This window comes from Geotrypetes seraphini, chromosome 17 (genome assembly GCF_902459505.1).
Source record: "Geotrypetes seraphini chromosome 17, aGeoSer1.1, whole genome shotgun sequence".
Lineage (NCBI taxonomy): Eukaryota > Metazoa > Chordata > Amphibia > Gymnophiona > Dermophiidae > Geotrypetes > Geotrypetes seraphini.
The window spans coordinates 33,382,549-33,408,799 of record NC_047100.1 but is presented as its reverse complement, the minus strand read 5'-3'; the positions used below and the strand labels follow the sequence as shown (position 1 = coordinate 33,408,799).

At 40.5% G+C, this 26,251-nt stretch overlaps 1 protein-coding gene across 2 annotated transcripts in view; it reads left to right on the top strand.

Moving 5' to 3' along the window:
* The window catches only part of ATP2B2 (ATPase plasma membrane Ca2+ transporting 2), a 691,115-nt gene that overhangs the window by 650,616 nt on the left and 14,248 nt on the right, over positions 1–26,251 (top strand). Inside the window, exons 25-26 of one of the 2 annotated variants that reach the window (XM_033926077.1) lie at positions 1,490–1,672; positions 13,196–13,282. In XM_033926077.1, coding sequence (XP_033781968.1) covers positions 1,490–1,672; positions 13,196–13,282 — 270 coding nt within the window. The remainder of the gene's footprint in view (positions 1–1,489; positions 1,673–13,195; positions 13,283–26,251) is intronic. The other variant, XM_033926076.1, reaches the window with a different exon arrangement.

Below are 26,251 nucleotides of genomic sequence, written 5' to 3'. Positions count from 1 at the left end.
TACCTGGTAATGGCTCACTGAGATCAGATTCACTCAAAGCAAACGGGCCAACTGAATCTATCGCTCGGCTTTTGAGTTTTTAAAGAGGACTAACCGGAAGGTTCAGCCAAACCGACAACCGGAAATAAACCCTAAATTCAATTGATTTCACTGAAAGAGGGGTCATACTTTAAACTGCTAGCCATTCTATGTCTAAATTTAAACCCTTTGGCGCCAGGGTCTGCCAATTGTATATGAAGCATTGTTCTTTTTGTATTAATGCTTTGGATATATCACCCTCAGTATTGTGTGTTTGAATCAATACCGTGTATTTCAGAACTCATAGATATAATTTAATTTAATTTGAATCTTTTCACTATGTTTCAAGAAGTTTGAGTTGCGATTTTTGAACTTGGTTTGATTTTTCCTTAGTGTCCCTCCCTGATGAAGAAGTGAAACTCGAGTCGGGGGGACGGGATTGGAAGAACGAATGAACACTTTTAGGATTTTAACGGAGCACATGAACTTTATTAATAAACAGTCATCAATGAGAATTAACGAAACCAACTACCCCCCTATTCAGATAAGTACATCAAGTTGATCTGATCAAGTTTTTTTGTGCATTTAGGGAGGGCAGGGGACAGGTGAAGGCGATGATGGTCCCCTTGTTAACCTCATTGTAGTGACTTCACTATATTTTGGGTTACTTGGTCTGAGCACTTCACAATAATATTTAAATCAATTTAAAGAAAGTAATATTATTAACAAGAGATTATAGCTGTGATTACAATATTATATTATAATTTTCGTCACAGAATACTAAGTTTTATCTCCCTATTAAGTAAGAAAAATAAACGTTTGTTAAAACATTATTTGTTTTGTCAGATGAAAATGGATGCTAAGGGAAGTGAAATTGTATTTTCCAGACTTGAGTGCACAATAGATATAAAGAGGATGTGGGGATAATAGACAATTGTAATGGTAATTGGAGTGAGTTCTCAGAAGATGGGATGATTTGTCATTTGATGTATATTTGGGCTATTTAGATGAGATTGTATTTGTATGGTTATGTATTTTAATGTGTGTAATTGTATATTTTATTATGTATGTGTTTTTGGAACCTGCTTTGTATAAAGCGGGATATAAATAAAAAACCTAAACATTTTAAGAATAAGGCAGAATTCATTAGAAGCTGTAGCTAATATTGCAAGTCACCCATAGCATAAACAGTGAAACTATTAGTACTTCCTTACTGACCTAAACTGTTTTTATTGTGTGATACACAGTTCTGGTTGCTGACTACTTTCCAGAGAATATCAAAATTCACTGAATCAAAATGTAATCTAATAAGCCAGTTTTAATGTTTTCAAAATAAGATCCATAAAGTAGCACTAATATTCAATTGGAAGCAACTGCATTGCAATCTAGAACAGCAAAGATTGCATCGCATAAGGTGTAATTTGAACTAAATGTTCTGTTTTCATTCTGTCTTACACAATGCATTTCACAGGTTATTGCAACCATCCCAACCAGTAGGCTAAAGTTTTTAAAGGGAGCAGGGCACCTCACCCAGAAGGAAGAGATCCCTGAAGAAGAGCTGAATGAGGATGTTGAAGAGATTGACCATGCAGAGAGAGAACTTCGACGTGGACAGATTCTTTGGTTCCGAGGGCTTAATAGAATCCAAACTCAGGTATGTTAAAGACAGTAAGGCCAAAATGTTCCCTCTGAAATGTGAAAGATCCTCTAGCTTCTCAGTAAATCTGTCTGGATATTCATGACCCGATCAAATACATCGTGCAAGAATATTATCAACTATTCCATGCACTCCTTTTAGGTATAATTACAAACTCTAGGGCTTTTTTTTTTTTTTTTAAGAATCTGATAACTTTAGTTAGAAGTAGAATGAGTACTTAATTTTTGTAGATTCCTAATAAGTATGCAATAAAAGTCTCATTCACAGGGATTTTTTCTAAAACAGAAACTATTATAAATGGTAGGTGAAAACTAGAATTTACCAGAAGTTGGCACAAATAAAATATGCCCTTGAAATGAAGCAATATTAGTGAGTCTATTTTGTATATTTGCATTTTTCTATTTTATAAGCCTGTTTGCATGAAAAGTCAGTGGAAACGGTTGAAGGTGTTCTCTTTCCCATCACAATGGACTCTCAAAATTGTAACTGTTAACAGTGAGAAATAAAAAAACAAAGCTAATATAGTGCATATGAATCAATGATTAAACAGTGAAATTGTTTACATTACCAACTGCTGAAAAATTTATTTTTTCTCTTAAATTAGGAATCTTAATGTAATGTTTTTCAACTCTCTCCTGGAAGGCAAACTTAGCCAGGATTATCCAATGAATATTCCTGAGATAGATTTGCATAAAAAGGTATCCATTTGCATGCAAATCTCTCTCATGTATATTTTCAATGCATCTTCCTAACCTGCAAGACAATTACCCCCTTAGATCAGGAAAGGGCAACCATGATCCTTAAGGAGACAGTGAATGTACATAGATCTCATGCATATTCATTGTAGAAATATTGAAAACCTGATTGGATTGTGGCCCTCGATGACCATGGTTGCCTACCCCTGCCTATCAAACCTTTTAGGCAGACCACAAAATAACACCCATAATATCATTACTAACAAAAAACCAATAATATGAGTGTGATTCAGAAATTAAAGGCAATTGTTAAAATACACGATAACTGGGACAGAGCTAGCGAAATGCAATATATGTACTGATATATTGCCCGCTGAATAGTTCGTCCATACACAGTGAAGCATTCGTCCTTTAGTTGTGTGGTAGCCAAGAGGTCAGAAACATGGACGCTCCATTGCAAGATTGCACCATCAAAGAACAAGGTGCAGTAGTGCAATTTATTTGCAGATATTGACTCAGTATGGTCATAGGTCAATGAATCAACGAAAGGGTTATGACTGGGTAAAAAGGGTTAAAGCAGGAAGAAAAGGTATAATCGACAAAGATTGTTCTGGTTGCCCAGCAACATCATGCACACAGGAGCACATTGTCAGGGAAGATGCCAGGAGCACATTGTCTTGACAGATGGCTTGATTAGAGAAGACTGACTCTCAATTGGCTTCAAATTTGGATATCAGCTATGGATCTGCATTTGCCATAATGCATGATGACTTGGGATATAGGAAAGTCTGCACATGATGGGTTCCCAAACTGATCTGCACAAGTAACAGCATGTGGAGTTTGTGATCTAGTTCCTGAGACGGTACGGAGAAGATCTGAATATTCTGGCGAAAATTGTCACCGGCAACAAGACATGAGTGCATCACTGTGACCCAGAGAGCAAAAGACAAAGCATGATGAAGTATAGGAAGCAGTGCTCACCTGGCTGCAGGAACAGCTGAAAAAGTCTTCTCTGCAGGAATGCAGAAGCTAGTTGAATGATACAACAAATGTGTTGTCTTGCATGGAGGACTATGTGGAAAAATGATATTTTCAATGGCTCACAGTTATTTATTTATTTATTTAAAAAATTTGTACCCTGCTTAGACCTGTAGAACAATAAATAACTTACATACAGCTAAAAATATCTTATAAATCAAAATCATAAGAACAGAAAAAATTTTCAAGAAAAACTCTCTATAAATAACGTTGTCTTCAGAACACTGTTACATTTCTGAATATCAGAAAGCATTCTAAGTGATCCAGTCAAATTATTCCATAAGGGCACTCCTGCCACTGATATTATTGAGGCTCTTATTTTTCCATGATAAGTGCTAACAAGCTCTTCACTAACCAACCTGAACATCCCCTTAGACCTCAAGGGTCTACATGGTTGATACACTTTCAGCACTTGAGTAAGATACCAAGGTAGCTCATAATGTTGTTCTTGTTAGGTATACAACTGATAAAAAATTGGTATGATAAATGATGTTATCTTCAGTGAATGTCCCTGGAGATGATACCAAAGATCAAGAAAAAATATGTATGTAAACCTTAAAAAACTATAAATGAGAAATTACAATCAATCAGACAAATCAAAAGAAACAATCAGTACGGGCCCTGTGCTCTCGTTTCAACCAATGGCCCCGGGCAATGCTTATACAGTGACATGCACTTAGAAATGAATCTAAATAAACCGTGCCCAGTACATCATTTTATTCTTTTGAAGCGTATCAAAAAATGAAAAATAATAATGAATAATAAAGGAGTGAAAACACTGCCTTCCCCAAGAATGGACATCTGAAGAAAAAATCATTGAAAAGAATATCTCCCTGAAACCTCATATGCAAAAACACCAAAATGTGAATGATTGTATGAAAAAATCATAATTCAAAAAATAATGACTCTAAATCAAAAAACGTTCAAAAACAAATAAGTGAAAATGTACAATATCCTCAATCTGTGTACCAAAAATCAATGTGTCTATCAATAAAAAGTCTAAGAAACGTGATGCAAAGTGGAAACCAGTAAAAATCAATAAAAAGTACTTAGCTCAGTCCTTTCAGAACGGGATGAGGTTCAAAATTCAAAGTTCAAAGTTCAATAATGGTTCTGAGATCCCTCTGCTTGATCAATCACGCTCACTTACGAAATGCTCATTAAAGAATGAACTTATAGGTGCTGTAGCCGTAGTACTAGAATCTAAATCCAAAGAGCTGTTTAGAAGTATCTCTCCAATTATTAGCTGTGTTATATTCACACATTCCGCTCACTCATAAATCTCATGTGTCTCGCTCGTCGGTCTCATTCATTCTGTTCATTGGTCTCATCCATTCTGCTCGCTCGACAGGTCCTGTTTCAATTTCCTCATCAGGAGGGAGCAAAAGAGTTAGGAGAAAGACTAAAGATATTATCAAAAAACACCACGTCCTCAAGTTTAAAGGACGAAGTAATCCTCCGCAGCGGCACAATCACGCTGCTCTGAGTTAGGTTAGGTGCCATTGGCTCATGCTCGAATCCTTGCAACTTGATGAATTGCGGCTCTAAAAAGAAATCAGTTTTGTGCTAGTCGGGAAAGGTCCTCCAGCATCATCCCCATGGTTGTTTTCAATGTATTCAGCCATCTAATTTCAGGTTGCCCTCTTTGCCAGGTTCCTTCGATCTTCCCAAGCATGATGTCCTTCTCCAGTGATCTCTCTTCTGATGGTGTGACCAAAATAAAACAGTCATAACTTCATCATTTGGGCTTCAAGTGACATAGCCAGTTTGATCTCTTCCAGAATCGATTTGTTAGTTCTTCTGGTGGTCCACGGCATGCCTAAAATTCTTATCCAGCACCAAAGGTCAAATGAGTCAATCTTCTTTCTATCTTGTTTCTGTAGTGCCCAAATTTCGCATCTGTAACTGACTACTGAGAAAATGAGTGTGTGGACAAGTCTGATCTTTGTTTGGAGTGTTATCTCCTTGCCCCTGAATACTTTGTTGAGAGCCTTTATTGAAGAGTGACCAAGTGCTAGTCTGCAGAGTATTTCCTTCCTGCTAGTTGCTTCTTTGCTTACAAAAGAGCCCAGGAGATTGAAATTACATTACAACTTCTATTCTATCGCCTTCAAACTCAAAATCTTCATCTTTTTCCTTTGTTCATGATCTTCATCTTGTTTATGTTCAGTTCTAATCCCATGTTATGACTTTCAGGTTTGACTTTTCTCAATAGCTACAGCATATCTTCTTTGCTGCTGGTGATGAGTATTGTATCACCTTCATAGCACAGGTTGTTTATATTTCAGTCACCAACTTTGAAACCAATACTCTCTTCTTCCAAAAGATGGTTTCACCGTACAGGTTGAACAGGTAAAGTGACAAGATGCATCCTTGCCTGATGCCAAGTTTTATTGGAAACCAATCAGTGTTCTCTCAGGCTCTCTATCAGCTGAGTTGTGTGTTTAGGTATTCCCATTTGCACTAGAGCTCTCCATAGTTTATTGTGATCTACACAGTCCAAAGCTTTGCTGTAGTTGATGAAGCAAAGGTATAAGGGGTTTTGGTATTCTTTGCTCTTCTCCAATATCCATCTAATATTGTCAATAATGTCTCTTGTTCTTCGACCTTTTCTGAAACCAGCCTGAAATTTGGGTAGTTCTTGCTCAACGTATGATTGAAGCCTTTGTTGTATTATTTTTAGCAATATTTTGCTGGCGTTTGGAATTAATGCAATTGTTCTGTAGTTGTTACAGTCCTTGGCATCACCTTTCTTTAGTATAGGTATGAACAGTGATCTTCTCCAATCGGTTGGCCATATTTTTTCCTTCCAAATCTGTTGACACAGTCAAGTGAGGGCCATGATAGCACCTTCCGAGCCTTTTATTAATTCAATTGGAATACCATTGATACTGTAGCTCATAATGTAGAACTTTGAAAATCAGCACAAGAACTTTGTACACAATCCGATATTTAACTGGTAGCCAGTGAAGCTGTTTCAGCAATGGTGTTACATGGTCAAATCTGCTCCCTCCACAAATTAATTGTGTAGCCACGTTTTAGACAGTATGCAAAGCCTTACATCTCACAGAGATCATCCCTAGGTATAACATATTACAATAATCCAGTTTTGGAATGATACTCATCTGAACTACTATCCAAAATCATAGTTTGATAGCATTGGCCTTTAAATGATTTTTCCTTTATTTTTTGATTTACCTTCTTATAATCTAAAAATACAAATATAAAAGCTTTGCATCGCAATAAAACCAGCCAATTTTGATGTTTATGTCTCTGTTGCCCCATATGCCTGCTGAACTAACAGAGTTTTTAAACCTCTTTTAAATTTCTTTATATGCTGTAATGTTCCAAGTTGTTAAGTTAGTGGATTCCTAAGCATGTTGGATGCAAAAATTAGGTAGATGTTACAAAATTACCTTCTAAGAACTTAAACCTTTCTTTATGAAAGTTTCAGACATTTTGTAATGTAAGGGCCTCTGAACATAAAAGGCAAAGATGTCCATTGTGTGGAGAGAACTAACTATAATATTGTTCTTTCTTCCAAACTATTCCTTACTGTTATTTATACAGGCTTTGGAGAATTATACTGTGAGTTCATGCTGAAAAGATATATTGCAAATTTGCTAATAATATAATTGTGCGCTTTTTGGGGAAAATTCTATAAGATGTCTAAATATAGGGCACCTAAATAATAGGTGCCTAAAGTTAGGCGCATAACTTAATTACTCCCCCCCCCCTTTTTACAAAACTGTAGTGCAGTTTTTAGCGCCGGCCACAGCGGTAACAGCTCAGACACTCATAGAATTCCTATGAGCATCGGAGCTGATACCACCTTGGCCAGCGTTAAAAACCGCGCATTTCTGCTATCGAATCATAGATTACTAAGGCGCGCTAGCCGATTTAGCATGCCCTAATCTATTTAGCACATGTTAAATTCTAACGCACCCATTATATTCTATGGACGTGTTAGCATTTAGTGTGCACTAATCAATAGCAAGCGCTAAATTGGTTAGCGTGCCTCAGTAAAAGGACCCCTAAGTACATCAGCCCGAGACGGATAAATAATGGGAATAGAATGCATTTTCAAAACTCAGTTTAAACTTTTGTAAAAGTTTTCCCACTAACATATTTTCTTTTAGAAAGTAGGATGATCCATTTCTATTTAACTTTTTTCCTGCATATTTGTCACCTAGGATTGGAAAATTTGTATCAGTTCTAAAGATCTTAGTTGAGTTACAGGGTGTATAAAAGATAATTGGAATATTTTATATGGTCATTGTTAATCTCATTAACCTTTACTTTCAAAATGGGGTCACCTATCCTGGGTTGGCTTTGCAAAACATATTTTATAATTATGACATATTCTGCCTATCCAGTTCTTAGATGTCACGTTCCTATAAAACCACACTCTTCTCTGCAAATAGATGGGAGTATTATATATCCAATAATCCAACAGCATGAGACACTAACAACATTGTTTTTCAGCTGCCTGATAAATGTCGGTCAGTGACAAAGGTTATGAATAGTAGTACATTACTGTATAGTTTTCTGATTTTTTTAGTCACATGATCAGCCTTGGTATGTCTCCTAACTGCAATAAGGAAATTAAATAAATAATCTGACATGGTTTTATTCACAGGTGCAGTATCTCTTGGGAATGCGGTAATAATTTATTTTTTCCTCCTTTTATGAAACTTCCATCCTTTGCTATCGGGACCATGCATTGCTGAGAGTGCAATGACAGCTGTTGCTTGCAGCTCATATTAAATCAAACTAAACCTTAAGCTTATATACCACATCTTCTCTATAAATATAGAGCTCGACATGGTTTACAAAAATTAAAAGGGAAGTACAGTGGGAGTTGGTGGTAGGGGGGAAGCGGAAATTTACATTTTTGATAATAGCCAAGTTATCAGATGTCTTCGAAATAGTTGGAAAGAGCCCAGGTTGCGCAGCTGGGCAGGGAAATTATTCCAATGCTCTATAGTTTTGAAGTGAAGAGTTTTCCCTAATTTTCCAATGTAGGTAACGTCTTTTAGTGAGGGGAAAGATAATTTGAGCTTTTGGATAAATCTGCTGATGTCAGGTCTCGCAGCATTCCAAGATAGAGGATTTAAAGGGAAGAATGCCATGCAGGATTACATTACATTAGTGATTTCTATTCTGCTTTTGCCTTGCGGTTCTAAGCGGATTACAAATTAGAAGATCTTGAAAGTTAGGCAGGCACATTTAAAGTAGACCCTGGAAATTACTGGGAGCCAGCGGAGTAGTAGCAAGAGCGGCAAAACATGTTCAAATTTGCTCTTTGCAAAGATCGGCCTAGCTGCAGTATTCTGGATCTGCTGAAGTCTTTGAAGACTTTTCTTGGTCAGACTTAAATAGACCGAGTTGCAGAAGTTCAGCCTTGAAAGAATGATCGATTGAATAAGGACAGCAAAATGTTGTTGGTGGAAATAGGATCTCACTTTCCTCAACATATGGAGGCTAAAAAGCATTTTTTGATTAGAGTTAAGATGATAATAAATGAAAGTGTTGAGTCTATAATGACGCTCAAAACTTTGCTTGAGAATTCAATCTGCAGTGAAGGTCCAGAAGGCAGTGGAATGAATGGAGGTAGCTGATCTAACTTTGGGCCAAGCTAACTTTGGGCTAAGCCAAGCCAATATTGGGATATTGTTCCTTTAATGAGAAAGATCTCATGAGGTGCTGAACCAGTGTTCCCTCTAAGCTGCGCTGGCATGCGCTGGCGCACAAAATATTACAACGCAGCGCACAAGTTCCTCGTCACAGCGCACACAGTGTAGAGCACAGTTCTTCAACCGCCGGTCCGCAGAAAATTCCTGCCGGTCCGCGCAGGGCCGGCAAGATGGACGTTGTTAAATTTCCTGCCCTGGTGGTTTTCGCGGAAATCTTCTGTTCCTCCCAGCCTCGGGCGATCAAGACAGGCTGCCGACGTCGGGCATTCCCTCTGAGTCTCGCCTATGCGGAAACAGGAAGTTGAAACAAAATAGGCGGGACTCAGAGAGGAAAGATCCCGACGTCTGCAGCCTGTCTTGATCGCTGCCCCTGCCGAGTCGCCGAAGAGGGCTGCGGGGAAGCTGCAAGTAGAAGGGAGATGGTCAGCGTGCGCGGTGGGGGGCAGCGTGTGGATTGGGGCCATCAGCAGCGTCTGTGCTGAAAGCCTGCCCACGTGCAGAATGCGGCGGATAGGGGCCTCCGGCTCGTCTTGGGCGGCAGGGCCTGCAGTGCAAAGCTGTTTTTGCCGGCTTGGGGGGGGGGGGGTGTCACGAATGTGCAGGGAGCCTTCAACAGTGGCTGTCTCCTCTCCTAGCAGCTCTATACTTACCAGGGCAGTGATTCACTTTGGCAACTTCCCCTTTCCTCAGAGGCGGCAACGGACCCAAGGCTGCCTTAAGGAAATCACTTCTGCAGGCAAGTACTGAGAGCTGCTGGAAGGACAGGAAGCCACTGTTGGAGGCTGGAAAGCTGATGGATAAAGGGAGAGCTGCTACTGCACCTGGAGGGAGGTAGAAAGAGAGATGCTGCTGGGAGGGGAAGAGGGAAAGGGATGGGAAGAGAGCTACTGTTGGATAGGGGGGAGGAGGGAAGGGAGAAGGAAGAAAGGAAGGAAACAGCTGGCAGGGAGATTAGAGGAGGGAAAGGGGAGAGACAGGAATGAGAAAGTAGAGAGAGATTGATGCTGGAAAGGGTGTCAGCAGAGAAATGAGAGAGGGATAAAGATGCTAGATCTGGTGTAGGAGAGATAAAAATGAAGAAAGCAGTGAAGCTGGAATGAATGATGTAAAAAGGAGAGAGGAAGCACAGGCTGGATGGAAAGGGGAGAGGGGCATAGAAAGAAGTCAGATACATATGGAAGGGGGAGAGGCCAGACAGTGGATGGAACGGGCAGACGCTGGAAGGAAGAGTAGAAAGAAGATGAAAGCAGAGACCACAAAAGGTAGAAAAAAATCATTTTATTTCTATTTTGTCATTACAATATGTCAGATTTGAAATATATATCCTGCTAGAGACATAACTGGGGACTGCAAAGCCTAATACTATTCCTGTCATGTGTTGACTGCAGTATTCTGTTAGCATGATATTTCTGTGTAGCATTCTGTAATAATTTGGCTTGTTCAGTTTTCTTGATAGTAGAGGGGATATATGTGAAGGGGAGGGGAGACAGGGGTTTTGTTGGTCCTTGCTCTGAATATTTATATTTATAAAATGACAATTGTACAGAATATTGTTTATTTTTATACTTTAATAAAATACGTTCAAATAAAATCATAACTGAGGCTTGTGCAGATGGGATCAGATGGTTTGTGGGGACGGAGCTTGCGGAGACTGGGTGAAAATGTGTTTTTATTTCGGTCTTAGTAGTTTGCCGGTCCACAAAATAATTATTTTATTTATGCCGGTCCACGGGTGTAAAAAGGTTGAAGAACACTGGACTAGAGTATGTCCCCATGAACCTTAAATTCAGTTCCATAACTGGCCTGGAACTTAAGCTGGCCTGATGCCTTGACAACATATTTATTGGGCTCATAACTTGCTGGCGCCCGATATTTTTAGCTCACAGTGAAAAAAGTTTGCTCACAACACCCGCCCGCTTAGAGGGAACACTGGTGCTGACGTGAATGGTCATAACAGAACACCTAATACTAAAGCACAGAGGTTCAATGTTTTTTTTTCTCTTATAGCAGTATTGTAATATTCTTTTAGGTAATGAAAAGAAAATCTCACAGAACCAGTGTTATTTAAACCGAAAGGGCTCAATTCTATATAGTGCACCTAAAAAATTGGCGCTGACTACTGTGGCGCTAGGCATGATTCTTTAAAAGTTAGGCACACTCTATAGAATCATGCTTACCACTGCTTAAGCAGGTTTAAGCATCACTAGGCATCCTAAATTTAAGCACACCCAATTTATGTCAGGGTTTTCTTCACCTAAATATCTGCGCCTAAATTAGGCATCTAACAGCGCTGAATTTGCAAACATGCCTATGATGTGCCTAATTTTTATAGAATCGTATTTCTCAAGTTAGGTGCTTAATTTTCATTTAAGTCCAATTAAAGTCAATTATGAGGTAAGTGTCAATTGAGACTATTAATCAAGTAAGTTAGTTGCCTAATTTTAGGTGGATTATATAAAATTTGCCAGAAAATGTATGTATGATTTTCTGTGTCACAATTGTCTAGCATGGCTTTATTGGAATATTTTTTCTATTACATATTTCTGTGACTCCCCCCTTCTCCCCCAAATACATACACACTGATGTCTATTATTATTATTATTAAGGCAGATTTCAAAAATGAGCTCTCAAAACAATTTTATAGAATTGACATACTGAATATTCCCTCCAAAGTATCCAAATTTGTATTTCATTATTGTTATTTTTTTAAAGGACTGATTTTTTTTTTATATATTATATTTGCTGCCTCTCTGGATTGGGGTTTTTACTTCATTATAATTATTATCTTGAGTCATGAGGAGAATTCTGAATCTAGGAAGATTTTCCCAGGTTATAAGGAAGCAAATCTTCTATAACAAAAAAACCCAAACCCAACTTTAGAATTCTTGTCCAATTCTTAAACTTAGCATTCTGGGACAAAGTCTCAACCACGCTTTTGAACAAATACTTTTTCATATTTTTGCTCCAAAATTGCAGAAAGTTAAATGCATGGATAGAATTGTTATGTTGAAGTTATGTAGGCTTGTGACTTGCAGTCTTTAATTCAGTTTTCTTTCCCTATTTTTTTGCCCTGAAGACTACCTTCATTGACATTACTGGATATGCATCCTGTTTCTTTTTTCTTTATAGACAGTTTGGTATTGTTTCTTAGAAAAAAAGTATATGAAATATTGATTGTAAAAGGATTGTTCTGTATGTTTTCTCCTCAACAACCATGCTGCATTTGTTGCCGTCTTCTCTCTCTGTATGACTGGTAGTGGGATCTGATTGTACTTGTAGTAGGAAATCATATTTTCATCTGTTGAATTTGAGAAATATTGTCGTCACAGTTCTTTTCTGACTCCAGGTGTGCTGAACTCCTGAGTTTCAGCTTACCTGGAGAAATCAAACCCTTATGTTCAGGTAAGTAAAACACTGTAGATAATATTCTGTTTGGCAGCACCTACAGCAATTTCATCATAGGAAGCACAAAAGAATATAATTATACTCTACAATATCAATGTATTTTAGAATAATAGCTTTTTACCGTGAATTCTATCCATTGCGTAGTGGCAGTTTGCCACAGGCGCTTTGCCAGCAAAAAGCAGAAGTCTCTGAACCATAGCATATGATGTCAAATTGTTCCTGCTGTGTTCACCATTAAAAAGTCACACATTTCCTTGAATATCTGACTACAGACTGCTTTGTTCATGCTGCTTGCTGGTGCAAATTATGTATATGCTTCCAAAAGTTAAGAAGTATTGCAATTTGTCTACATTATCACCATTACATTTATGCAAGAAAAAATAAACAGTGGCACACAACCAGTGTGATCAAAACAGCCCACCCTTCTCAATCATTTATCCCAACAACTTATTTTTAATAACTATTCAGGTTTGTTAGTATCTGTGTGCCTATTGTCTTTTTGAAGTTGCCCACTCGAAGAAGTGCATGCATGGTAGATGTCAATTGTCATAGCCTTTATTTTATTTAATTTTGCAAACAGCCCCTTCTGTTGTGTTTGTTTGGTTTTTTTTAATTGTTCCTGTCAGTTGCATCATTATTGTATTCATTTCCCTAAGCAACTTGTCTCATTCTTTCCTCCGTTGCAGATTGAAGTAGTCAATACATTCAAGAGTGGCACTTCCTTTCAGGGACCTCTGAGGAGACAGTCCTCCATCACAAGCCAGAACCAGGATGTAACCAATATTTCTAGCCCTAGTCACGTATCGTTATCCAATGCTCTTTCCTCTCCTACCAGCACATCAGCTGCTGCAGCTGGGCGTGAGTGTGTATTCTTAATGCATCAGATCTACAGAGATGCCAATTCACCACCACTAAAGGCTGGAGTACTCTGCACTTATCAAAGCTCATTTATATACATATATTCAGCTACTGAACTTTATAGGGGTTTTTTTTTTTTAGTTTTTAAGTATTCCATGCTGTACTTTTCTTTACAGGTCTTTACTTGGCTCAGTATTATAGGATACCTATCAAAAACAGTCACTTTTCCACTGAATATTTTTGTTGTGGAGATATAGACTGTCATGAAATAGTCTCATCATATCTAGGACATTTATAATTTCTCCCTTTAGTAAAATATGGTGGAGAAATTGTATTTTATGGTGTTTTTAAAAGATCCTGTGAATCAAAGAATTCCATCAGTTTTAGTAGTTGAGATACTAACCCAAAATTTTTATATTGTACCCAGAATTAGAGTACTGAAAGTAATTTGACACTTAGAAAAGTCTATTACTTGTGATCACAAAAACCACTACCACTACATTATAGAAAACTTCTCAAGACTTATCTTTTCTCTAAATTTTTGGCTAACTAAATCTCTGTGTATTACATTATCTTTGTATTTTCTCATAGCATAATCTTTTGTTAACCGCATTGAACTTAGGGTTATGCGGTCTAGAGATTTGTTATTATGTTATGTTATAATTAGACAGATATATTGTTTCATTGAGGTTTGAAGGATAATACATGGTTTTAGTGGTATTAGAACTGAATAATTCAATCCAGAGATATCTTGGGCCATAAATTCATATTTTGCTTCCTCACTTTGCAGGATTTTAGGCGTTATTTTATTTCTTTTTCATTCACTGTATCCCACCCCCAAGCTGCTGTCGCATCAGCATTGGCTCTTCCTCTGATGTCACTTCCTAGGTGTGGGATCAGGAAGTGACATCAGAGGAAGAGCCTACACTGACATGACAGCAGGTCTGGGGTTGCTGCTCATGCCAGGAACATTACAGAGGTATGGGGGAAGAGAAGCGGCATGCACGTGTGGCAGTGGGGAAGGAATGGGCGGAGAGAAGGATGGGTGCCTGCGCCCTCACCAAGACAGCACCCGGGGTGGACCATCTTATTACTGCCCCGGGGTGGATCACCTTATTACTGCCCACAGTAATAAGAGAATAACTATATTGCTAGATTGCCCCACTCTCCTTTTAGATTGAATCTAGTATGTTTTGCCACATCATTTATACAAGAGGTAACTGCATGGGTAGTTTAAGAAAAGCACCCTGAGCTCCTGTTTATATGAAAGCATCTACCTACATTCAACTTTATTGCAATTATTCATATATAAAATTTAATATTCCTATATTATGGTGTGGTAGGTCCCTTGCACACAAGCACCAGGTTGGGAATGATTATAGGGGCCACCACTCAAGGATGACAGTTTCCATGGCAGGCCCTGAGCAGTGGGATGTCAGCACCATCCCCAGCCATAATGTCCCTATTGGAAAAGAAATGTACAATATTACAGTCAACTCCACATAAGTGCACGTCGGTTAAGCGCACGCTTAGGTTATCCGCACCCGACCACCACGGTCCCAGGTTTTTTTTACATTAAAGTCAATGGACATAAACTCCAGATATTTGTAATTCTGATAAGCACAAAATCTGCATATGCGTACTGTCATAGGTCCCACTATTCTTTCACGTTACGTTCACTCTAGTTAAAAGCAATCACATTCTGACATGGATGAGCCACATGTTTCAGAACAGTAGTCTAGGCCTAGCCAGGTGTTCAAATTTTTTGGAACTGCACCATGGCGTTGCGTGGACAAAAATCATTGTCTGTGGCTGAACGTGTCGATGTCTTAAAGAGACTTGACCAAAGAGAGAGTGAGGTCTCTATTACAAAACATTACAGCATTCATCCTAGCCAGATTTCTTGGATTTACAAAAAAAGCAAGCCATATTGAAAGACTGGCAAAACAACAGCAATCCTATCAGAAAATGGAAAAGAATTGGGCTGGAGACATTGAACAGGTGTTGTTGCGATGGTTTGCTGAAGCTAGAAGTCGACAAATGCCAATCAGTGGACCTCTGCTAATGGAGAAAGTGGCACAGTTATCTGAAGAACTGGGCGTAGAAGACGTCAAAACAGCAAACAGATAATTAGAGAGGTGGAAAGTTCGTAACGGCGTAAAATTTAACAAGCAGCATGGCAGATATGAACCATGTGATGTTTTCAACACCAATGAGACGGGCCTGTACTGGTGTGCCATCCCTGATGGAACATTGGCTTTAAAATGCAGCAAAACTGTTGGCTTCAAGGTGCCAAAGGAATGATTGACATTGCTACTCTGTTGCAATAGAGACGTTAGTGAAAAGCTCGGGCCACTGGCGATTGGGAAGAATCAAAATCCTCGGTGCTTCAAAAACATTAAACACCTGCCTGTTGAATATGAAATCAACAAAAATGCATGGATGACAGCAACATTGTGGATTGAATGGTTGCAGAAGCTTGACAATCTGATGAGAAGGCGTAGGAGGCACATTGTAATGCTAACTGCACAGCACACAGCAATGATGTAAGACTAGCCAACATCAAACTCGTGTTTCTGCCGCCAAACACAACCTCTTTGATCCAGCTAATGGACCAAGGGATAATTGCAAGCTTCAAATATCATTACAGGTCACTCGTCCTAAGATATGTGATTGATGCAAGTATGAAATCCAGCCCCCGAGCTGCTTGAGCTCGCAAGAAAAATGACGGTGCTCGATTCTCTTCATATGGTACGGGAGGCATGGAGTCGAGTCTCATCATCGATTTCAAATTGCTATTGACGGACGAGCTTCATTCACGCATCTGATGAGACAACTGAAGCTGACACTTCGTCCACTGAACTCCCAGTTGGACTCTCATCACAAGAATTTGAGCTGTATGTCGCCGTTGACGACGATGTGCCCACATCATCTGACAGCACTAATTCCGATATCTGTACAGTCAAAGGACATTGCAGACAACCAAGAGTCTGATGAGGACGGAGATACTGCTGCTGTCATCACGACTAATGAACCACCTGCAGACATTGTTTTCTTCTCGGACGCACTGAAGTCCCTACACACACTGGAGATACGACTATGGGCAGTTTTACAGCATCAGTAGTCAGATACACAGCCTGAATCATGCAATCTGCGTGCAGAAAACAATGACTGATTTCAGTAGAATGTTGGTTTAAAAAAAGGTTTACACAAACCTTTTTTTAAACCAACATTCTACTGAAATCAGTCATTGTTTTCTGCACGCAGATTGCATGATTCAGGCTGTGTACCTGACTACTGATGCTGTAAAACTGCCCATAGTCGTATCTCCAGTGTGTGTAGGGACTTCAGTGCGTCCGAGAAGAAAACAATGCATTAGACGGAACAGTGCTGTTTTTATAACTGAACCGTATCACATTGTATTCAGTGTGTTTTTGTTGAATAAAAGTTTTATTGCATTTGACTACAGCGTACTGTGATTTTTCATGACTAAAAAGTGGTACTCCGATTAAGCGTACACTCCATTTAAGCGCACGTGACGATCTGGTCCGAAGGGCTTGCACTTAAGCGGACTTGACTATAGTTAAACAAGATTTTGAATGACTTTAGAAAAAGGAGAATGAAAGAGAGTAATCAATTAAAATTCACAGAAACACTGACGTTCAGAAAAATGCATTAAGTTAGCACCACGAGTTTATTAAGTAAGCTATATATTTTAGACTCATTTATAGCTTTGGGCAGTCTATTGAAGCAGATCAAACAATACAAGCCTATAAGAATCTTAGGGGTCCATATACAGGGAGATAGACTTGAAATATACATGGACTGAATTGAACCTTGCAGTCAGTACATGGCATCACTGTGTTCTGTCAATGATGCAGATAGTGTACATGCATCAACTGTCTTCTATATGAGATGGTAAGTGCATCCATGCTCTCTGTCACCATACCAGCGAGAATTAGTGTCCCTTCATTAGCAAGCATTGAAATTTGCACCAAAGCATCACAAGTTTCACTTCTGGGTTGTGGGGGAGCTGTTTTTGAAACGAGGCTAAATGAAACCTCCTCTATCCTGTACTCTTATCATCAAACCCATTATTCCAATCAAAGCAGGAGCCACAACAGGGTTTTCTTAGGATTTTCCAGTCTTTCAGAGAAATGTTCTGGTTTTCTCACTTCTCCGTCCCATCTTGCAAAAGGCAGATAGATGATCATTCTACAGCATTTCCATTTAGCAGTATCCTGGCTACTGCCCTGTAAATTTTTAAATACTAGGGAAATAAATTCACTAATAATTTTACAGATCCATTTTGTACATTTCTATAGAATTACATGGAATAAGGAAGAAGCTTGTATATTGCACAATGATAGGTGACATTTTGTAAACAAAATAAAACATAATAGCCATGCTGGGCCAGCATAATGGCTCAACTAGCCCAGCATTCTGTTTTCAACAGTGGCCAATCCAATTTACAAGTGCCTGATGGAATTTTAGGGCCTGTTTTACAAAGCTGCGCTAACAGCTGCCATGCGGCAACAGCCCCGAAGCCCTTTAAATCTCAATGGGCTTCGGGGCTGTTACCGCGCTGCAGCCGCTAGCGCAGCTTTGTAATACAGGCCCTTAGATTCCATGCTATTGACCTCAGGGATAAGTAGTGGCTTTCCCCATGTCTATGTTAATATCAGATTATGGACTTTTCCTCCAAACCTGTTTTAAACTCAGATATACTAACTGCTATTACTATATTCTCTGGCAACAAGTTCAAGAGCTTAATTCTTTATTGAGTGAAAAACAATATATCTTATCCTATTTGTTTTTAAAGTATTGCCATGTAAATCAATAGTGTCCTCTAGTCCTTGGGGGGTGGGTGGGTTTGAGGTTTTTTTTTAAGTGCAATCTGTTTTTTATTAAACAACAAGCCATATCAAATACAAACAGCAGACAAAAGCATTGGTAATAGTCCCCCCCCCCCAACAAAAGAAAACAGGGCTCCCCACCTCCCAAGAGGACTGGACTCTGATGTCCTCTCAGGTTACAAAGAACCCCTGACCCCCAACCCCCCCCCCCAAAGCAGACCCCTCCCCATACCCCCCCACCCCGCCCCCTCCCCCAGATCAGACAGGCGGACCGGAATACAACTGCAGTCTATTCAAGATACTACTACGCACCCTAGGAGACAAACTGTCCAAATAAGGAGTCCAAATATGAACAAAGTCTCTGCTCCTTCGCCGTGAGGAAGAAGCCAGGGTGGCCTCCCAGCTGAGAAGGCTATGTAATTTATTCCTCCAATACCAGAAGGAGGGAGGAACATCCGCCAACCAGAAGTTCAGTATACACTTCTTCCCCAAAATATAACATTTGCTCAAAAACTATTTCTCAGCAGAAGTATACACAGAAAAATGTGCGAACAACATATGATATGCAGAAACAGTAACAGAAACCCGTAACAGCCCCTGAAGAAAGGAAGCCAAGGCCCCCCAAAAACTCTGAATACTTTCACAACCCCAAAGACCATGATAGTAAGAGTTCACCTCCACATGACAGGTGAGACAGTAGGGGGTATCAACGCAACCCATATGATAGGCCTGGCTCTGGGAGGCATACGCTCTCATCAAGGTCCGGAAGTGGCACTCTCGAAGCTCCGCACTATGCACCAAAGCTGGGACAGCACGCAGAGCCCGAGGCAAAAGACCCGGTTTGAGGGTTTTTTTTAAGAATAAATAATTGATTCAGGTATACTCATTATATTCCATTCAGGATTTTGTAGACCTTCTATCATATCCCTTATCTGTCTCTTCTCCAAGCTGAAAAGCCCTGACCTCTTAAGAATTCCCTTATATGAGAGGAGTTCCATCCTCTTAATTATTTTGCTCATCTTTCTTTGAACCTTTTCTAATTCTGCTACATCTTTTTTAAGATATGGTGACCAGAATTGCATACAAGGAGCAATATAGAGACATTATAATATTCTTTGTATTATTTTCTATCCCTTTCATAATAATTTCTAGCATTCTGTTTGTGTTTTTGGCTGCCGAAGATTTCAATGTATCGTCCACAATGAAATCTAGATCTTTTTCTTGGGTGATGACTCCTAATATGGAACCTAGCACCATTATTTTTCCCAATGTGCATCACTTTGCATTTGTCCACATTAAATTACAACTGCTATTTGGATGTGTAGTCTGAAGGTCTCACGGCCCACCTGTGATTTTACAATTTTGAACAGTTTGGGGTGATATCACCTCATTCATCATTTCCAGATAATTTATAAAGGGGTCCTTTTACTAAGGCACGGTAACCGATTTAGCATGTGCTAAATGCTAATGTGCCCATAGAATATAATGGACATGTTAGCATTTACAACCTTTGGGGTGGTAGAAAACTGGAACGCTCTGGTCCCAATACAGATCTCTAGGGACTTTCTTCCATTGAGAGAAATGGCCATTTAACCCTACCCTCTGTTTTCCATCTTTTAATCAGTTCCTAATCCACAACTGAACATTGTCTCCTCTCCCATGAAAGGAAAGAGACAGGGAATTGGATCTGATATACAGTACCACCTTCCTGTTGTTACAACCTGTTGTTATTTTTCTCCTGAGGCAATGGAGGGTTATATGGCTTGGCCAGGCTCATAAGGAGCTCAGGTGGGAATCAACCCAGTTCCCCTGATTCTCAGGCCACTACACTACCCATTAGGCTACTCAACCATGCCCACGGCTTTTTAATTGTTTCAGGAGTCTCTCATGAGGGACATTGTCTAAAGCTTTCTAAAAATCTACATACATTACATCAACCAGCTCACTTTATCCACTCCTTCAAAGAAATGAAACAAACTGGTGAGACCAGATTTCTTTTGGCTGAATCTATGTTGACTCTGTCCCAGTAAACCATGTTTGTCTATGTGTTTGGTAATTTTATTTTTTATAATAGTTTCTATCATTTTGCTCAACACTGACCATCAGGCTTTCTTGTCTGTACTTTCCTGGATCACCCAGAACCCTTTTTAAAAATTGGTATTAATAATAGTCACCCTTCAATCTTCTGGTACAATGGGCGATTTTAATGACAGATTACAGATCACTAATAGCACATTCCAGTGTAACAGGAATGATATGCTGAACCTTAGGGTAATCTATCAATTCTCATGAGCATACTGCAGAAAGATGTGAATCACAGCTTCTGAAACCTCCTCCTCTTCCCATAAGTCTGCTGCCTCCTTCAGTTTCTCTTTTTGCAGGTGAACATGAAAGATGTCTTCTAATCTGCTCAGTTTATTTCTTGTTTATTTTGCAATAGTTTTGTGGGTTTTCGCTCTAGTCGTAGTCTTTTTCATGAAATCAGAGAACCCTTTTGATAAGGGTCTATTCTGCCTGTGTGGAGAGGAGCAGATTTTAAATCTGCAGCTAGCAGGTAAATCCTTTGGGGACCTGTTTCAGCCAGCTTGCTGAAGATTAGTGGATTCCAGGCTTCGTTCCCCTGGTGTTTGTTCACCTCTTTGATTTGATCAGATGCTGGAGTGCAGGCTGTTTAGGCACTAATAGCGTTCCTTCAGGGCACTGAGTTCTGGCTGCATTTCGTTTACTCCCATCTTTTTCCTGAGAGATCTAGAGGGTTGGTCCATGGAGGTTCGACCAGCAGCCTGAAGATCCCAGCAAAGTGGCTCGGTGACTGGAAGCAGGACGGTCGCTCCTAGAACAGCTATATGATCTATGAGGAAGGCTGTGACAACCTTTGGGAAAAATCGAGGGTGATCTGTAAGTAAGGCTATGACAGCCTTGGGGGAAAAATTGGGGGGCAGAGGGAAGTGTCCTTCAAAAGCTGTTTTTAACTGTTTCTATAGCTAGGGCCTTGGTCTTCCTCCCCTAAATTCCTGTTTTTTGAAGGTTTTCGTCAGTCCTGAGGTGATTTTAAGCTGTTCTTTAGCACTGAAATTCACCAGCAGTAACCATCTTGGATTTTCCAGATTTTTTCCTAAGTTTTCAAACTCTTCAAAACTCCTCATTTTGCTTCCAAAGTGTCATAGATGAAGTCCTCTGACTCTAACACCCTTATATCATGCCTTGTTTGTGAAGAATGGGTGGCAGAAGAGCACCCTTGTGCCATGTACCATGTCAAGCGAAGCAAGGAGGGAGGAACTTTGTTTAATCTTCCACATGGCCTCTGGGCCATGACACATAGCTTTTGAGCCTGTTATGGGAGTGAAAATTTCCCCTTGAGCCCTGGAGCAGTGGTACAGTGCGCCAAACTGACACAAAAGCTCCACAGCCAAAGAAGAGGTGTCTCCTCCCTGCTAAAGGGGAAGGAGAGTAGCCTACTATAGTCTTCACCCCAAAGTTCATTAATCTGCTCTGGAAGGCATTTGCGCATGGTCAAAATATTCAATTTTGGTCTGCTGAAGAGTGACCCTCGGCGCGTGCCTCTAAGAATCCTCAGAGAGCTTCTTCTAGAGGAGCTCCTCTCCGATTGTCAGTCGGACAGGGATTCAGGGGACAACAGTTCAGTATTGATCCCCTTACTGTCTCAAAGTGAGGCCTCCTTGATGGGAGATTCAGCCTCCTATGTTGAGGATCCAGACAGAGTTCTGTCCACGGACCTGAAAGAGGATCCTTCCATATGACGGCTGTTCAAGTCTTCAGCCCTACCAGACATTATTACTGAGTCTCTTTGTGAGCTCAAGATTGATCTGCCTTAGCCCTAGTTATTTCAGTATTCCAATCTCAGCCCATGTACTTTCCGTGACACCTAGACTTGAAACTCCTGGTTGCAGAGCCCAGGGAGGTCCTGGAAGGCTCCCTCAAAAGGGAGAAAGCTATGACTAGACTATTTCTTCTGAATCAAGAGTTCCAGCAAATATTTGCTATGCCAAAGGTAGATTCCCTGGTGGCACAGGTGACTAAATGCACATCCTTACCCAGTGAGGGAAGAGTCGTGCTGAAGGATATACAGGACCATAGAGTGGATACGGTCCTCAGAAGGCAGTTTGAGGCCCTGGCCCTAGGAGTTAAGGTAACATCAGCTGCTTCTTTCATAGCACGCACCTGCCATTCACGGCTGCGAACCCTGGACACGACAACTGCTGAGCCATTACCTCTGCTCGTGTTGGCAGGGATGGACTACATTACATTACATTAGTGACTTATATTCCGCCTTTACCTTGCAGTTCTAAGCGGATTACAGTATAAGACAGCTGGACATTTCCAGGAAGTTACAATTTAGGGGATGCTTACAGTTCTAAGTGGGATATAGAATACGATAGCTGGGATTTCCTAGGAAGTTACAATTGGGGGATGCTTACATAATAGATGCAAGGAATTACAATTTAGGGGACGTTTGCATTGTAGATGTAGGGGGATTACTGTATAGGGAAGATTTAATAGAGGAGGCAGTTTAATAGGGAGAAGTTGGGGAAGGGGGAGAATTGAGGAATATTAGTAGGGAAGAAGAGATTAGGGTTGGTTACTTGTTAGGGTCAGTTGGGAGGTTGTATAGTTTTTTTGAATAGTAGGGTTTTGATTTCTTTTCGGAATGATTTAAAGTCATTTGTAGTTGATAACAAGTTGGAGATAAAGGGGTCCAGTTTCGCTGCCTGGATCGCTAGGAGGCCGTCGTACATTTTCTTTCGCTGAGTTCCCTGGAGTGGAGGATAGGCTAATAGGTTCTGGGTTCTTCTTATTCTGGATGTGCAGTTGAAATTTAGACGGTTGTTGAGGTAGGTGGGTGCAGATCCGTTTATTGCTTTGTATAGTAGACAATAAAATTTGAATTGGATTCGAGCACATATTGGTAGCCATTGTGAGTCAAGGTATGCATTAGTGATATGGTCAAATTTTCCAAATGAGTAGATCAGCCTGAGGACTGTGTTTTGAATGGTCTGCAGTTGGTTTATCAAGTTTGTGGGGCATGGAAGGTATATGGTTGACTTACTTTATGATGTAATTAGAGTCATGGTGAGAGTTTCCGCATACTCCATCTCCATACTCCATCTCTGCCCAGACAATGGGTGGGTGATTCAACTAGGGTTACCATATGGCTCCAGAAAATGGAGGACAAATTGAGCCATCCGGGTTTTACTTCCATTGCTCTTAATGGAAATAAAATACAGATGTCTGAATCTATCCTCCTTTTTCTGGAGCCATATGGTAACCCTAGATTCAACCTCCAAGGCTATGCTTAGCAGGCTCTCCTTCAAGGGACAGATTTTTTTTTTTTTTTCCAAAGGCCGGGATGATCTTATGGCCAGTATGCAAGATTGTTGTCCCAAGTTCTTACTGGACAGCAGACCTTGAGAGGCTAGAAGTCAGAAATGGAGCTTCTTTCAGGGATCCCAACGTTTTCACCAGTATGCCTCAGGAGGCTTGCCTCAGAGAACTTATCAAGGTTCCAGAGAGAGATGTTCTGGAAGCTGGAAAATCCAAAATACAGGTTCCTGGGCCACAACGGCAGCCAAGAAGCTTTCTGGAGGCTTGGGAAAGCATAACAACAGATATTTGGGTCTTGGACATTGTCAGAGAAGGTTACAAAATAGAGTTTGCTTATCCTCTGTTTGACTGGTTTGTGGATTCTCTGGTGGGCCAACCAGATCGGTCAGTCCCAAGTCCGAGCGTTAAACAAGTTGCTGAGTATTCAAGCCATAGAACCAGTTCCAGAACACTCAGGCTCAGGCAGATACTCAATATACTTTGTCATGCCCAAAAAAGATTCAGATGACTGGAGGCCCATTCTGGATCTCGAACATTTCAATGCAGCCCTGAGAGTTTGGCTTTTCTGGATGGAGATGGTGATATTTGTCATTGCAGTAGTCCAGCTGGGAGAGTTTCTGGCCACAGTGGATTTGATAGAGGCTTATCTCTACATTCCAATTTTCCTGACACACAGAACATTCCTGAGATTTCACGTGTTGAAGAATCACTAACAATTCTCAGCACTACCATTTGGGCTGGCAAAGCCATCTCAGACATTCACCGAGGTGAATGGTGGTGGTATCACCTCATATCCGTAGGGTGAGCTGTCTGGTTCATCCTTATCTAGACTAGTTAATCAGAACCCCCTCTTGAGAAGAGGGAGAAAGAGCAGTAGTATCATTTGTGCAAACTTTGAAGAGCCTAGGCTGAACTGTAAACTTTTGAAAGAGCCAATTGGTCCCCACTCAGTGTTTGGAATACCTGGGAGTTCTCTTCAACATGGTGGAAGGCTGAGCTTTTCTACCAGAGGCACACAGACAGAAGCTTTGATGGCAAATAACGAACCTATAGTCATAGCCAGCGCCTACAGCGTGGCACTACTTACCAGTTCTGGGCTTGATGGAGGCTGCATGGAAGTAGTGCAGTGAGCAAGAACGTATATGCATCCACTTGTGTTCTTAGGTTCTTATGATCACTTCAGGATGGCCTCCCCAGAGAGACTCCCTACAGGCAACTCTATTTTAATTAGGTATTTGCATTTTAACTGAATTGTATTTTTTTTATTGATGTTGTATTTAAATTAGGAACATGTTTATTGAATTGTATTTCTTCACTGAAATGTCTCAGTTTCTCTTGTTGTGAACCACCCAGAACTACTGGCAGGGCAGTATACAAGAAAATAAATTATTATTATTATCCTGGATGGAGGCTGTCCACAGCAGCATGAGCTGATGGCTCCACCCATAGTTTCTAGCAAAAGGAATTCCACTTCATTTTGATTCCAATTGTTGGTTCTCACTGACAATGGATATCAGCCTGTTTGGCTGGGGGATGCGGTCGTTGGGGGGTTCGTTGTGGGAAGGAGGGCCTGGGATCCCTCCTGCCCGTATCTTAGTGGGGGTTGGGGCTATGGGGGTCGCCGGGGCAGGAAGGGTTGGGCTCCCTCCTGCCCAATCCGATCGGTGGGGGGGGGTCGCTGGGGCAGGAGGGCATGGGATCCCTCCTGCCCGGATCGCTTTGGTAGGGGGAGGTAGATCGCAGCAGGAGAGATTTGCTATCTCTCCTGCAGCAATAGCAATCCAAAGTGCCGCGGTTGGAGGCACTTCAGGGTGAGCATTGCGGCAGGAAAGATGCCTCATCTCTCCTGTCATGATCCTCACCTCAGCACTTCGGGGGATCGTTATCACGGCAGGGGAGATGAAGCATCTCTCCTGCCGTGATCGTTGCTGGGGGGGGGGGTGGATTCTGTAACCGGTGTTCTTTTGGACAGACACCGATTACAGAATCCAGCTTTTAGGAGAAGGACTGGCCCCCTCCTACGCCTAAAAGCTCTTGTGTTGGGCGTTTGGGACTTAGGCTTTTTTGGGTTGATTATATGTTGTAAGTGTAGACAATAGTGGTGGTCTGGGTGTTTGAACAGCTGAACGTAGAGGCAGGCCATTCTCAAAACAAACTTCATTTTGGACATTTGTTTTGAGAATGGACATTTTCCCTGCTTCTACTTTCAACATTTAGGACCTAGGCCAAAAGGTGACTTTGACGTTTTTTTTTTTTATTATGCTCCTCCACAAGTTTTGGATTATTATTATCATGAGATTGATTTGCATACAGTAGAAGCAGTACATGCAAATCAATCTCATGCATATTCTTGTGGAAATCTTGAAATCTCAGCTGTGTGGTAGCCCTCAAGAACTGTGGTTACTCACCCCTAACCTAGTGGGACTACTTCAGTGGAAGCAGAATTCACCCTATAAATAACTTTTTACTGAACACGTAAATCACTTGAAAAATGGTAAACAGTCACCCTACATTTATAAAAGTCAGTTTTCCAGTAAAGTAATTAATACAATCCAAGTCAATACAGTTTCGTATATTCCATATCTGGTCACAGATAGTTCAGTATGAATTACAATAAGAACAACTTATCATTTCTAGGAATTACAACACATATGTGGAGGGGGCATTTACAAAACGATGTCCCAA